Genomic DNA, 15,956 nt, shown 5'->3' with positions numbered 1-15,956 from the left:
TTTGAGTTTGCGTTGGCTTGTTTATTTTTGCTCATTGTTTATTCATTCTATATTGTCATTGCTCATGTTTATGTGCCCTTAGTTTACATATCTGTAAGGACCATGAATTTTGATACTAGTTAAAATAATTTTTTTAAAGAGTATTTATATTTTTCTCGAATTTCTATAATTTTCTATGATTTAAAGTCTAAGTTTTATATTTATTTAAATATATTAAATATTTATAAATTTATTTAGTGTAGTAAATATTTTTAGAAATTATCCGTTATATTACTGATACTATTACTTATCATTTTGAATAATATGTGGTATTATTATTATTATTATGTATATTTTAGTATAATACGTTGTATTATTAATTACGTATTATCTGTATAATTTGTTGTATTATTTTTACTGTTGCGTATTACCTGTCGGATTAGCACAACTGATACATTTTACTGTGTATATAATTATCCCATAATTATTTGATTTTAAAAATAAGTAAATATATTTTTATTATTAATTATTCTCGTTTAATTATACAATATGTGTATATTTCGACTATTTTGTATCAACTGTTGTAATAGCACATGTATATTTTTATTTGTAGATAATTATTCCGTAATTATTTTGATTTTTAAATATCGGTAATTATTTATTTTAATTTATTTTTGTTAAAGCCCTAACCCTAACCCTATATATAAATATTATTTTCTTTTTTTTCTTTTCATGTGAACATCCTTAGCCACCTCACCATCCCCCTCTCTCTCTTCATCTCTTCTCGCTCCAAGCGTCCGCACCCAATCAATAACCGCTGCGGACCTCTGTGCGCCGCGAGCTCACCCTAAACCCGGATAGGGGCTGCAAGGAAAACTCGGGTCGCCAATCAAGGGGGGGCGGGGGGGGCGGTAAGGAGTAAGGCTAGGCCGGCTAGCCCCCCGCGCCGCACTCCTCTCTCGCCCTCTCCCCCTCTAAGCCCCAAGCCGGCTGACCAACTCCGGGGCAACTCTCCAACCTCGCCCCCGGCAGCGGTCAGCCGTCCGCGGCCCCCAACACAACCGGAGGCACTAACCCTCGGCCGGTCGGCGGGCCTTACCGGTCGTCAACCGGACCCACATCTGTCCCCGGACCCCCCGAGCCGTCGCTCCAAGCCTACCTCAGGCCATCGTACGACGAAGCACCCCGACTGCAGATCCCGAGGGCCTCCAAGATACCAGCCGTGGCCCCGTCTGGCCCTCACTGGTGCGTGCCGGCTTCCGAAGAGTTTTCCACCAAGCGTCTTCAACGCCCATCTCCTCCCTGCTGGCGTGCAAGCCCCTGCCCCGCCTAATATCACAGTGTCTACGTCTCAGTCCACCTTCCAACACTCGGAGATCTGAACGCAACACTAAGTGACAGCGAAGGACGCACACCGCTCCGCCGGTTGGCGTCATCGGCCACATGTAGCCACCTCCGTTGACGTCCCTCCCCGCTAGATCTCTACCACCCACCGACCAACGACGTCGACCCGAGGTTGCCGCCATGTTCCACCCGTGCTCAGATCAGATCCGCGCTCAGATCAGATCCGCGCCATCGACATCGATTCATTCGACATACTCGAGGCAAGATCCCTTGCTCATCTTGTCATTACTTAGAATTTTATACTTGTTATGAATTATCTATGTATTAATTTGTGTTATAATCATCTGCGTGGGATTTGTTGATCATTATTATTCAATAATTTATAGTAATATGATGAATAATATTTTTAGAAGATTTATAGTAAATTATGAGAATTTGTTCGGCAAAAGAATTATATTTTTGATAATTATTATGAATTAAAAGAATTTAGTTCGGCAAAAGAATCATTTTTAGATAATTACAATAATTTAAAGGAATTTATTTTAGAAAATAAATTATTTTTAGATTAACGGATAAGATAAATAATTTAAAATGAAATAATTTGGGAAAAAAATTATTCTTCTGAATTATGCAGACGCTGTTTATGATTTGTACTTATTAATTTTGATTATTTGATATGCCATGATATTGTTGTATGGAATTAGTTTTATTTATTGTTTCCTGTTGTGTTTGAGATCCCTTAGTAGTTCATGACTTAGTGGCTTCGTGCATCATGAACAGACTTAGTGACATGTGTGTGTGTTGACTGAGTTTAGGTTGTGAACCCAAGTTTCAATGAGGATTATAGTTGACTTAGAAAATAGGAAGAGTTAGGACGGGGAAGTCCATGTTCATATGATCGAATATAGCTGTTGATGTATCTTCCAGGCTCGCCCAATGATCCAGTGTAGCTTGGGTTTAGTTTGTTGGGTCAAAATAAAGCCAGTGTAGTCACTTTGGTCCATGAATTTGATATTCACCCGAGTTTAGCTTGAGTTCGAACCAGGTTGAAATCTGATTACATGTAGCCCTCTGACCGATCTAGTGTAGCGGCGTATTGGGTGCACGTAGAGGATTTGTGAACAGTTAGTTATCCGGTAATATGAACGTTGACTCTTTGTGAGATGTGGACCATTAAGTTTTTAGGATGGCTAGTTACATGACATTATTATATAAGGTGATTATGGATTCTTGTGAGATGTAGGGCAGTTGTGTTTCTTTTCATACATAGATCGGGGTTAATATTTAATTATCTACAATTTGAGACATATGGTATATTCATGAGGGTTTTCTTATTTAGATTATTTCGCTCGACGTACTACGTCTCATGTTGTAGATTTTTAAGTATTAATTGCATCTAGTGTATGCCTCTGTTACTTGGATGATTAGTCTTATCGATAGCTGCATGACCTCATTACATGATCGATTTTGGATGCTTTATGTTTATTAGGTTTTAGAAGTGAATTTGCGTGTTGAATTTGTAGAATTTCTAGTTGCACGTCCATTTGTCATTTCTATTATCGTACGTTTTTCCGCTTTGGTTTTCGTTTGTTCTATTTCCTTTTGTGGGGTCTTGCCGTGTGCCATGCATGCTGACGTACACCTGTTTTCTCTGGTGTACGTTAGACTTAGAGGAAGAACAGGTTCAGGTTGGAGATGCGTTAGAGCCCGAGTATTCTCAGCAGTTGTGCCTAGCGGACAGAGCAGAAGAAGAACTAAGCTTAGTTATTTCTTTCTGTTTGCTTTTGTAGCATTTCCTTTTCCGCTTGATCATTTGATTTTATTTTCTCCAGTATTCCTTTGTTCAGGTTTTGTATAAGGACATCTTTGACCCAAATATTATATCTCAGATGTTATCCTATTTATGATATGATATTTTTATTCTGAGTTTGTCTATTATATTCTTACTGATTGTGATCGGGGACTTGTGACTTCGCATTGTATTTATCTCTAGATGCTTAGCGTATTGGATTGAGAAGAAAAGAAAAGAAAAAGTAATAGTATATAATTCTTCTCAATCTAATACGTCGCGGTCTTGTTCATGTTCCGATTCCCGGGTATTCTGAGAAGTGGGGCGTGACAGGTTTTAGTGGTGGCCCATGCAGGTCACGGTCCTGGTCACGGTCCTAAGTCCTCACTAGTAAGAATATAGTGGACAGTTTAGATGCATAACATATTTCATCCGTAAGACTAATCTTGAGCCATTCTTCTATTTTCTTAATAGATCTCGTTTCGTTCCTATCTTATCACTCTTTGACTCCGGAGTTTTCCACGATTCTTGTCTCATCGCTTCTCGATTACCCTATCTTTGTATAACTCCTCTATCCTCGTGCTGGTCGTTATTATATGTGTTATTATTTTTACAACTATATTTCTTTGATTTAACTTATATATATCGTTCGATTGTATAATTTTTGCATTATTTATTATATTATTTTATGTATCACACATAGTGTTATATTATATGTTTTTTATTAAAAATATAAATCATTACTTATATATTTTCAATTTTTTAAATCATATCAATAAGTGTTTCGTATTGCTCTAGATTTCAAATACACATTACATAGCATATCTGATATTCAGATTATTTTCTTGTATTTAATTATACTTTTGCATAGTTATATTGTGTATGTGCACGCTTTTCTGTCATACTATCTATCATTTACTTATATTCTAGATTAATATATGTAGTTCGTTTTTTTAATAAGTTTATTATTTCTAGTATCAACTGTGTAACCATATTTATCTATAATATATCAGAGTTTTATTATACGTAATTATGCTCTTCTTATGTTTTATTTGCTTATATACCTATTTTACCTTTCATAGTTTTTGTTTTTATATATTATACTTCTTTATCTAGTAGTACGTTGTGAGTGTCAGTATTTTTAGTAAGCATTTATGTTTCGGTGTATTCTATGATTTTTTTGTATGTGCTAATTTATTTTGAGTTTTATACTGTCAATTTATTCGTTACTTATTTTAATGCCTTGAGTCCTTCAATTATGTTTTTTTTGTCAGATTGGTATTTTTTATTATTTTGACTTGTGTTATTTTACATCATGTTACTCTTCTGTTTTGTTTCTCTTATTTTTTATATTTTTTCGTAGATCATATTATATCAATATCATTTTATTCTTATATTTTTCTTTGAATATGAGTTGTTATTTTTTGGTGTGAGTGTGTGGTGTTATGACTTTATAGTTTGTGTATAAGGTTATTAAAGGATGTTACAATGTGTATGTTTTTTAGCTTTGATTTTTGTGTTTTTATATATTGTATTATGATTACGTATTTAGTCAAAATATTTTTGTAGTTAGTGAGTTTTATATTTTATGCAGTGTATTCTTACTCATGTTTTTTCACGTTTCAATTTGTGTATTGCTATACTTATTATGATTTAGTATTTATTATGCTTTGCTACAATTTTTGTTAGTAGTCACGTTATGGTGTAGTTGTTTTTATTTTATGTTGCATTTGTTTTATTAATCCTACGTAGTGTACATATTACTTATACATGTCTGTTGTGTGTGTTACCACATAATTTTGGTCACATTTTACCTTTTATGTATGCGTTTTGTTATCATTATTATTTGGTTATTTATCAAGTTATATATTTTTCTTGTATGTGTTTTTATTGTCTTTAATTTTATTAATTTATTAGTTTATTTGTAATATTTGGGTTATATTTTTATTATTAGTTAACATAGTTATTTCTTTTACGTTTCATCAGTAGTTTCATAGTTTATTTAGGATGTAAAATGAGTGTTATAAGTTTATACAACTTAGTTATAGATTTTGCACATTGTAGATATTTTGTTGTGGTTATTAGTTGTTTTTCTTTTGTTAGGTTGTGTATATTTTACTTTAATATTGTATTTTATTACCTATTCATTAATTATTTCAATTAATGTATTTATTAATTTTTTTTATACACAAGTCTCTGTATTACTGTTTTAGTTAACTGATTATGTCCATAATTGATTATTATTTTGGATATTATTACATGGCAGTTCATATGTTGTATTATGTTTATTCTTTATGTATATTGGTTTTATAGTTTTTGTATCATATTTGGTTATTCTAATGGGTATAATGATATAATTGTTATTGGTATATTTTAATATTGTGTTCATTGTGTAAATATTTTGAATACATAATTACATGGTTGTTGCATATATTTTTTATGTCTTTTATCTACGACCATTATTGACATGTTTTTACTTCCTATTATCAGCTATTATATGTATTATCTTGCTCTACAAAATTAGACCATTATTGACATGTTTTTACTTCCTATTATCAGCTATTATATGTATTATCTTGCTCTACAAAATTACTATATGATATCGTGCATATCTTATTTTAAATTCCAAGGGTAGAATTTGTTTTAAGGGGAATGGAATGTAAGGATCATGAATTTTGATACTAGTTAAAATAATTTTTTTTATTTTTTTAAAATAGCATTTATATTTTCTCGAATTTCTACACTTTTTTATGATTTAAAGTCAAAGTTTTATATTTATTTAAATGATTTAAATATTTATAAATTTATTTAGTGCTGTAAATATTTTTAGAAATTATCCGTTGTGTTACCGATACTATTACGTATCATTTTGAATAATACGTGGTATTATTATTATTATTACGTATATTTTTATATAATACGTTGTATTATTAATTATGTATTATTTGTATAATTTGTTGTATTATTTTTACTGTTGCATGTTACCTGTCGTATTAGCATAACTGATACATTTTACTGTGTATATAATTATCCCATAATTATTTGATTTTAAAAATATGTAAATATAATTTTATTATTAATTATTCTCGTTTAAGTGTACAATATGAGTATATTTCGACTATTTCGTATTAACTATTGTAATAGCACATGTACGTTTTTTTTAGATAATTATTCCGTAATTATTTTGATTTTTAAATATCAGTAATTATTTATTTTAATTTATTTTCATTAAAGTCCTAACCCTAACCCTGTATATAAATATTATTTTCTTTTTTTCTTTTCATGTGAACATCCTCAGCCGCCATCATCATCATCTCCCTCTTCTCCTCCTCCGAGCCACCTACATCCGCAGATCAATAACCGTCGCGCGGCCTCTGATCCCGTCCGGCCACCAACGCCGACCATGCACACGACAAACCCGCTCGCAGGCCACCGCGGCCACCTCCTCGTGTCCCCTCTCTCCTCCTCTGCACCTCCAAGCCGCCTGCCTCAACTCCGTGCCACATCCTCCAACTTCACTCCCTGTTGTCAGCCGTGCCGACCGCCTCCGAAGCACCACAAACGGCGACACCAGCTCCGTCGCCGCCACTTCCAGGCCGTTCCACCCTCTCTCCTGACACCGCGCCCCGATCGCCTCCACCACTCAGCGCTTCGCCAATCGTACCAGCGAGCCCCCGACTTAGATCGGCCTCCAGAACCCCGTCGCCCCCTGTCCACCGTGCCACCGCCAGAGCTCACCAGGCCGCGCTTCATCGAGACTCTCCTCCTGCTGGCCGTCAGCCCTCCCCGGCCTAAACCTTTACAGTGTCTACGTCCTGCGTCGCCTTACACCACCAGATCTGACCACGCCGATGCCAGTCCGACAGCCCCGCTCCCGTTCGTCGTAGTCGCCACATGTAGCCACCTCCGATGACGTCCCTCCCCGCTAGATCTCCACCACCCGCCGACCAACAACGACAACCTAAGTTTGCTGCCACATTCCACTCGCACTCAGATCAGATCCGTGCCGTCGACGTCGATTCATTCGACATACCTGAGGCAAGATCCCTTGCTCATCTTGTCATTACTTAGAATTTTATACTTGTTATGAATTATCTGCGTATTAATTTGTGTTATAATCATCTGTGTGGGATTGGTTGATGATTAATATTAAATAATTTATATTAATATGAAGAATAATATTTTCAGAAGAGTTATAGTAAATTATGAGAATTTGTTCGGCAAAAGAATTATATTTTTGATAATTATTATGAATTAAAAGAATTTAGTTCGATAAAAGAATAATTTTTAGATAATTATAATAATTTAAAGGAATTTATTTTAGAAAATGAATTATTTGTAGATTAACAGATAAGATAAATAATTTAAAATGAATTAATTTGGAAAAAAATTATTCTTCTGAATTATGCAGACGCTGTTTATGATTTATACTTATTAATTTTGATTATTCGATATGCCATGATATTGTTGTATGGAATTAGTTTTATTTATTATCTCCTTGTTGTGATTGAGAACCTTAGTAGTTCATGACTTAGTGACCTCGTGCGTCATGAATAGACCTAGTGACATATGTGGGTGTGTTGACCGAGTTTAGGTGGTGAACCCGAGTTTCAATGAGGATTATGGTTGACTTAGAAATAAACGAGAAGAGTTGGGATGGGGAAGTCCATGTTCATGTGATCAGATATAGCTGTTGATTTATCTTCCAGACTCGCCCCATTATTCAGTTGTGGCACCCCTGTTTCCACACTTGGCTGCAGTCCAAGGTGAACCCAGAGATGTCAAACCTGTCATGCACCTCCACTGTGCAATTTCCACACTTGGCTGCAGTCCAAGGTGAACCCAGAGATGTCAAACCTGTCATGCACCTCCACTGTGCAATAACATATTTCACCAATCACAGTAATATCCTCTAGTAGAATCAAGTAGATGTGAAGGTACAAAACAGGCAAATAAGAGAAATAAAAATACAATAGACATGATGCAGAAAGAAATATCTCATAATGATATCATGTCTCGACTAGAATAAATTGAAATACAACTGATATACATCTGGAGTCTGAAATAACATGACATGTCTCAACATGGATTAACTAGAAATCGTACTAATGCAACATGCCTTAACAATATGAGTACAAACTCAAATGACTGAATAATACTACTGTGGAGTCCATACTAGTAAAAAAATATGCGACGGCGACTATGCAAGAACTCTGTCATCCTACGACTCTCCGATGCTCTGAGCCGCCTGAAAGTTAAAATAAAATAAAAAAGAAAAAAAAACAACGACAAGAGCGTCAGAGTGCTAGTAAGATTACCTCCATCCGCCCCCGGGGATGGGCTACTAGATATAGTGGAGGCTCTATCTATTAAGCATAGTATACCTATATCATTTTCCCCGAATCTATATAGAATTAATATTTAGAAACCTACAACACGAGACGTAGTACGTCGAGCGAAATAATCCAAACAAGGAAACCCTCACGTATATACTGTGTGTCTCAAATTGTAGATAACTAAATATTAATCCCGGACTAAGCAAACGAAATATAACTAGAAAGTAAACATCATGATAAACATATGTATCAATGCATCTCAATCGTCAAATATCTCAACAATGAGTCGATGTCACTTTTGGCATCCGCCAAACACTCAGATAAATCCGTTTGTAATATTATTGTGTTCCTGTGTAAATCAACAGGACAGAAATATCAATTCCTACACAATCTATACGTAAACAAAGACATAGGTTCACTGACCTCAGCGCACTATCATGCGGATAATAAACATAGATCCATCGATCCCAGCGCACTATCATGCGGATAATAAACACAGGTCCATCGACCCCAGCGCACTATCATGCGGATAAACAAGTGTCATAGGTTCATTTACCTCTTCTCATGCTCGTGCGGATAAACAAATATCATAGGTTTATCGACCTCTTCGTACGCTCGTGCGGATAAACAAATATGTGTAGTGGAGTGAAATTCATCACTGTCTCATTTGCGATGTATTAACCCGCTCACTCAAAAGTTTAATTGTAACAATTTTTTTTTTCATAATCCCCTAGGGATACTGACATATATATTACTACATATTCATGATAATAAGTGTAACAATCGAGCGACTCAAACTCCGTGAAAACATCTCAAAACAGCGCAAACAATCTCTAGAAAAAAAGAAACTGGGCCAAACTGCCCAGAAAAATGATCAGCGCTATGGTTAGTAAAATGAGCTAATATTTTTCTGGGAAAACTATTCTTAGGAAAGATTTTCGGTTTTAAAAACTAGATTCACACATCTTTCAATTGGCACTAGTTTGGTTCAGTTTGAAGTTCAATTTCAGTACCAGATTTCAGTTGAAGTTGCATACACGTGCAGCAGTTTTCTGCATGACATGTCGTTAATAAAAAGAGTATATATTTCTCTATACAAACTATTTTTAAGATTTGTTTTCTGTTTTAGAAACTAGATTCACATATCTTTCATTTGACACTAGTTTAGTTAAATTTGATGTTCATTTTCTATCTCAAATTTTCAGTTAAAGATCATGTACGTGCTGCCGTTTTCTACAGAAAATATATCATTTGTAAATCTTTTAAATTTCTCATATATAAAGGAAATTAATATTTATCCTAATGATCATGATCATATATCTAAATCCAACAATAAAAAAATAAAATATTCAGTTCTAAAAACATCATGATTAACAAAATTTCAGTACTAGGATTTATCATCAAAAATCAAGTTTTTAACATCACAGTTAAGCTTTAAGCATGATAAATCTCATTTTTAAACTTCTTATAATTTCAACTAAATTACAGGAAAGGTTTGGGTAGGAGATAATCTTGCCTCGATGTCGCTGATAATCCCCAAACGAAAGTTTGTACGAGATCCCCCCTTCGCTGCAATTTGATATCCCCTGTTTCCTCTCTTCAAACGCCACAAGAAACTCTATGTTTCCTCTCACAAACGTCACAGGAACTCTCTGAAGCTTATTGTTGGGTTTGGAGAGATAGGCTCTGTAACTCACGTAATTCTTTGTGGAGGGTTTTGAAGGCTTGATACTTGGTTTGGGGTCATTTTCTTTGACAGAGAAAAAGAGAGATGAAGACTGAGTCTGGGAACTGAATCTTAGTCTTTAGTTTCTCAAAAAAATGACATTTTAGTACCATTGGCTTTTAAAGAAAAAAAATGCAATTGTTTTTCTTTTGTGGTACAATCATTCACATAACTTTGTTTTCTTTGAATTTTAAATCAAAGGAGGTGCCCACACACACCCAAATTACTGGTATTAGTCTTCATACAGGTGTAATATATTTACACAAAATTTTTTACAAATAAAAAACGACTAAAATTGGATTCAAAATCAATGAAAAAGCAACGAAAACAAACCTGCAGAAATTCAGCATAAAAAACGACTAAAATTGGATTCAAAATCAATGAAAAAGCAACGAAAACAAACCTGCAGAAATTCAGGTACAGTATGATACAGTATTCTCCGTTTGTATGCTACAGTAACCACTGCTACAGTGCTTCTTAGCTGTACCAACGCCTTGGTATGCAGTGCCGAAGAGAAAAATTTCGTTTATGCTACAGTGTTGTACACACAGTAAAATACGTTATAGTATATTATACATATATATAAGTTATGTATTTTGGCTATAACGTTCTCATCCAACATTGGAATGAGATGAATTAAGATTTGTTGGAAAGCTGTCGAAAAGACCTACAACTTTAATATTTTGAGTTTTTTCAGATTCTAACTGTATCAGTGTGTAAAATACATAAACTCTTAACTGGTCTTTTCACCAGATTTGCATTTGCACTCGTATATTCACGTATATAAATTGAATTGATCTCAAATCAATTTCTAACATACTCAAATATCAAAATATGATATTTATCATCATAAAAAATTAGTATTATTGTTTATCATAAAATATTCAATTTTACGGGGTTTTACATTCTTCCCCCCTTAAAAGAATCTCGTCCTTGAAATTTCACAAATGTATCTTAGAGATTAATAATACCAAAAAAGTATGTTGGGGGAATAATCCAAGCAAGGAACCCCCCATATATATACCATGTGTTCCGAAAGATTAGAAGCTAAATATTAATATTCACATTCTAGCATTAAAAGTAAATATGGCCAAAGAGATAAATCATAAGCAAAACGCAAATCATTATTAAATCAATTTACCTGCTCAAACAGGTGTGGGTAGTCGCGATGCATGTCCTCTTCGCGCTCCCAAGAAGCCTCCTCAGCTCCTTTCCGGTTCCACTAAACTTTCACGAAGGGGATGACCTTATTCCTTAGTCTCTTTTCCTCTCTGGCAAGGATGCAAATTGGTACCTCAATGGTGGATAAATCTGCCTGAATCTCGATCTCAGGTGTATCAATCACCCTCTGCTGCTCCTCGTCACGTAGGTACTTCTTGAGCATCGACACATGAAATACATCGTGCACACTTGCCATCGATGCTGGAAGATCTAGTCTATATCTTCTTGAGCATCGACACATGAAATACATCGTGCACACTTGCCATCGATGCTGGAAGATCTAGTCTATATGAAACCGCTCCAACACGCTCGATAATCCTGAATGGTCCAACATATATCGGGGCAAGTTTTCCCCGTCTGCCGAATTGCTGAACGCCCTTCATAGGTGATACCTTCAACATGACAAAATCTCCAACCTGAAACTCCAAAGGTCGTCGCCTCTGATCCGCGTAGCTCTTTTGTCGACTCTGAGCGGTAAGAATACGCTCTCTAATTAATGCTACCTTCTCCGTAGTCTGTCTCACCAGCTCTGACCCAAGTAATAGGTTATCCTCCGGCTCCGCCCAACAAATCGGGGATCTGTAGGGTCTCCCATACAATGCCTCATACGGAGCCATACCAATCGTCGCTTGATAACTGTTGTTATAAGCGAACTCGACCAAAGGAATGTGATCCTCCCAACTACCCTGAAAGTCTAGAATGCAAGCCCGCAACATGTCCTCCAAAACTTGGTTCACTCTCTCTGTCTCCCCATCTGTTTGTGGGTGAAACACACTGCTGTATGATAATCTGCTGTCGAATGAATCCTGGAAGCTCCTCCAAAAATGCGAAGTGAAAACTGAGCCTCGATCCGACATGATTGTCTCAAGAACTCCGTGTAATCAAACTATCTCCTGAATGAAGATCCTTGCATAAGTCTCGGCGGTGTAGGTAGTCCTCACTGGTATAAAATGTGCTGATTTTGTCAACCGATCAACTACCACCCAAATGGAATCATTCCCTTTCTTTAACCTCGGTAACCCCACAATGAAATCCATGGAGATATCCACCCATTTCCATTCCAGAATGGGTAAAGGCTGTAGAGTACCTGCTGGTCTCTGGTGTTCTGCTTTCACCTGCTGACAGGTAAAACATTTAGCAACATATTCTGCTATTTCCCTACGCATACCACTCCACCAAAAGTGTCTCTTCAGGTCCTCGTACATCTTTGTTGTGCCTGGATGCACTGTGTACCTGGAACGATGCGCCTCATCAAGCAACTCCTTCTTCAGCTCTGCACTAGCTGGTATAACTAATCGACCTTTCATACGAAGACCTCCGTCTGCTCCAACGGTCCAATCGGCTTTGGGCTCCTTAGAAATCTCCCCCTTTCAGGTTTGAATCCAAGAGTCCTCTAACTGGGCTCCGACCACTCTATCACTCCAAGATGGCTGTACTGACATAGCTCCTAAAAATGCGTTGCTCCCGTCGATCTTTGGCCTAAAATCAAACTGGCTAAGAGTGTAAAGGTCTCGGTACAACGAGCACCTCAAAGCCGCAACCCGATATCGACGCTTCCTGCTCAAAGCATCCGCCACGACGTTAGCCTTCCCCGGATGATACTAAATCGTGAACTCGTAATCCTTGATGAACTTGACCCATCATCCTTGCATCTGGTTGAGTTCCTTCTGAGAAAATAGGTACTTCAGACTCTGGTGGTCTATGAATAACTCGAACTATACCCCATAAAGGTAATGTCTCCATATCTTCAGTGCGAAGACCACTTCTGCTAATTCCAAATCGTGCGTGGGATAGTTCTTCTCATGCGTCCTCAACTGTCGAGAGGCATAAGCTACTACTCTCTGGGTCTGCATCAAAACGCCTCCTAGGCCCGCTAACGACGCATCTGTGTAGACAACAAATGTTCTATCACTTCTCGGAATAGTCAACACTGGTGCTGTAGTCAACTTGGTCTTTAAGGTATCAAAGGCCTTCTGACACTCCGTGCCCCAAATAAACTGTACACCCTTTTTCGTAAGGCGTGTAAGTGGTGTGGCAATCTTCGAGAAGTCCTGAATAAACTTCCTGTAATAGCCGGCTAAACCCAAGAAGCTACGAATCTCGGTAACCGTCTTAGGCGGCTCCCAATCACGTACTGCTGTAACCTTAGCTGGATCTACTGCTATGCCCTCTCCGCTGATGACGTGGCTAAGAAACCTGACCTCAGAAAGCCAAAACTCATATTTGCTGAACTTAGCGTATAATTGATGCTCCCGCAAAGTCTGTAATGCTAATCGTAGATGTTGCTCGTGCTCTACCTCCGATCTCGAATAGATAAGGATATCGTTGATAAATACAATCACGAATTGGTCCAAATATGGACGAAAAACCCGGTTCATCAAATCCATGAATACCGCAGGTGCATTGGTCAGTCCAAATGGCATGACAAGAAACTCGAATGACCCATATCGAGTCAGAAAGGAGGTCTTGGGAATATCCATCTCCCGAACCCGCAACTGATGATAGCCAGAACAAAGATCAATCTTCGAGAAATAATGCGCTCCCTGTAGCTGGTCGATCAGGTCGTCAATCCTCGGTAATGGGTACCTATTCCGGATGGTGACCTTGTTCAACTCACGATAATCAATACATAATCGCATACTACCGTCCTTCTTCTTCACGAATAGGACCGGTGCTCCCCACGGAGAATAACTCTGACGAATAAAACCCTGAGATAATAACTCATCCAACTGGGTCTGTAGCTCCCTCATCTCAGCAGGTGCCATACGATAGGGTGCTCGGGATATCGGTGCTGTGCTCGGCTGCAACTCGATGCAGAACTCAACCTCTCTCACAGGAGGTAACTCAGGTATATCCTGAAAGACATCCTGATAATCTGTGACGACTCTAGTCTCGCATAAATTGGCACTATGATCCCGTAGCATCACTTCCTCGATGTATGCCAGAAATGACTCTGCAAGCTGGTTGCCCTGTGAGGTCGCTACGATCAACTCAGACCCATCGGATGCCCACAAGATGACTGTCTTAGTAAAATAGTTGATACTGACATGGTAGGATGAAAGCCAATCCATACCAAGAATGACATCAAAATCCGACATACGCAACACGATCAGATCTATGAGAAACTCGGACTCATCTAAACTGATGACACAACTCCTACAGATACTCTCCAATAAAGATATCTCCCCTAAAGGAGTAGCGACGGATAGTGGTACATCTAAAGGATGTGCAACTAGCTTAAGCCTATCCATGAAGGTATGAGAAATAAAAGAATGCGAAGCTCCAGAATCGAACAAGATCCGAGCCGGAAAGGAATTTACAAGAAAGATACCTTCCACTATGGCTCCGCTCGCACCCTGATCACGTGCTACGACCGCATAAACTCTGCCTGTGGCTGACGACTGCTGAACTGCTGGGGGTGGAACGTACGGGACCATCTGTCCCTTATGAACCTCCTGGATAGCATGGAATTGGCCTGCTGGCCCCTTAATCCTCGGAACTACAGGTGGTGCCTTTATCCTCCGCTGCTGTTGGTCGTAGCCGCGGTCCTGCTGTTACTGCTGACTCTGACCACGGTTCTGCTGCTGACCGTGTCCTCGACCCTGCTGCTAGCCTCCTCTTTGTGCGCTACGGCACTTCTGCTGCTCTGTGCCCAAACTTCTGACAGTTGTGGCATGTTCCCTGTAATTTGTACTGCTGCTGCCCCCTCTGATCATGAGGTGGTCTTCTCTTGAATTGACCCTGCTGGTGGTGCTGGAAATCCTTACCTCGCTTTTGGGGCCCTCCAGGCCCGGTGAAAGGTCTCTTTCTCTTACCCTTGTCATTCTGTTGCCCTGGCTTAGCATTTCCTTCCTTGTCTTTCTGGAACATGGCCGTCTCTATCTCCTGAGAAATGGCGGCATCAGCTACCTCTCGAACTGAATGAAACCTTTTGGAAACGAGGTAGCGGCGGAGGCTAGGACGGAGCCCCGCTAGAAACATCAGTGACTGGTGATCTCTGGTCTGCCACATGCCCGTGAAGTGAAGTAGGCTCATGAACCTGCTCTCGTAGTCTGCTACTGTCATGCCTCCCTGCGTCAGTCTGGACAGCTCAAGTTCTTTCCCAGCACGTGCCACGGGAGAGATATACTGCTCATTAAAGAAATACACGAAGTCCTCCCAAGTGAGCGTCATCCAATGATCCGGGGTAAACTGAAGCAGAGATGTACCAAAGATTGTGGACTTCTCGGCAGTCACCGCAGACTTGTCGGTAGAGACTGCAGGGAAAGAAGTGCGTAAGATTTGGCTTGCTGCGAGACGTGAAGAGTCGCGAGATTCGATAATGAGGTTAGAGGAATGATGTGCGAACTGGGAGGTCTGTCTTCACGTTATAGCTGCAGAGCGGAGATCGTGGAATGGTGCGCGGCCTGGAAATTGTGTGTGCGGGAGGGGCTCATGTCTGGTACGGCAGGTAACGGGGAGGATGGATGGGATAGGCTCCAACTAAAGTGGAGGGCAAGTAGTCTACTGATAGTCTGGGCCGTGCTGCGCAAGCCTGGCCCGAGGGTGGTGGCGGTAAGAA

At 38.4% G+C, this 15,956-nt stretch overlaps 1 protein-coding gene across 1 annotated transcript; it reads right to left on the bottom strand.

Annotated features, from left to right (window-relative positions):
• Window positions 8,109-15,580, bottom strand: LOC109824675. The gene is made up of 2 exons (XM_020391311.1): window positions 14,727-15,580; window positions 8,109-8,360 (listed from the first exon to the last, which is right to left on the bottom strand). Exon 1 carries the CDS (start codon window positions 15,566-15,568, stop codon window positions 15,023-15,025), a length of 546 nt encoding a protein of 181 aa, XP_020246900.1. The 5' UTR covers window positions 15,569-15,580; the 3' UTR covers window positions 8,109-8,360; window positions 14,727-15,022.

The sequence above is a fragment of the Asparagus officinalis genome, chromosome 9 (genome assembly GCF_001876935.1).
Source record: "Asparagus officinalis chromosome 9, Aspof.V1, whole genome shotgun sequence".
NCBI classification, from domain to species: Eukaryota; Viridiplantae; Streptophyta; class Magnoliopsida; order Asparagales; family Asparagaceae; genus Asparagus; species Asparagus officinalis.
Note: the sequence above shows the minus strand (reverse complement) of the source record. Positions and strands in the feature narration are given on the sequence as shown.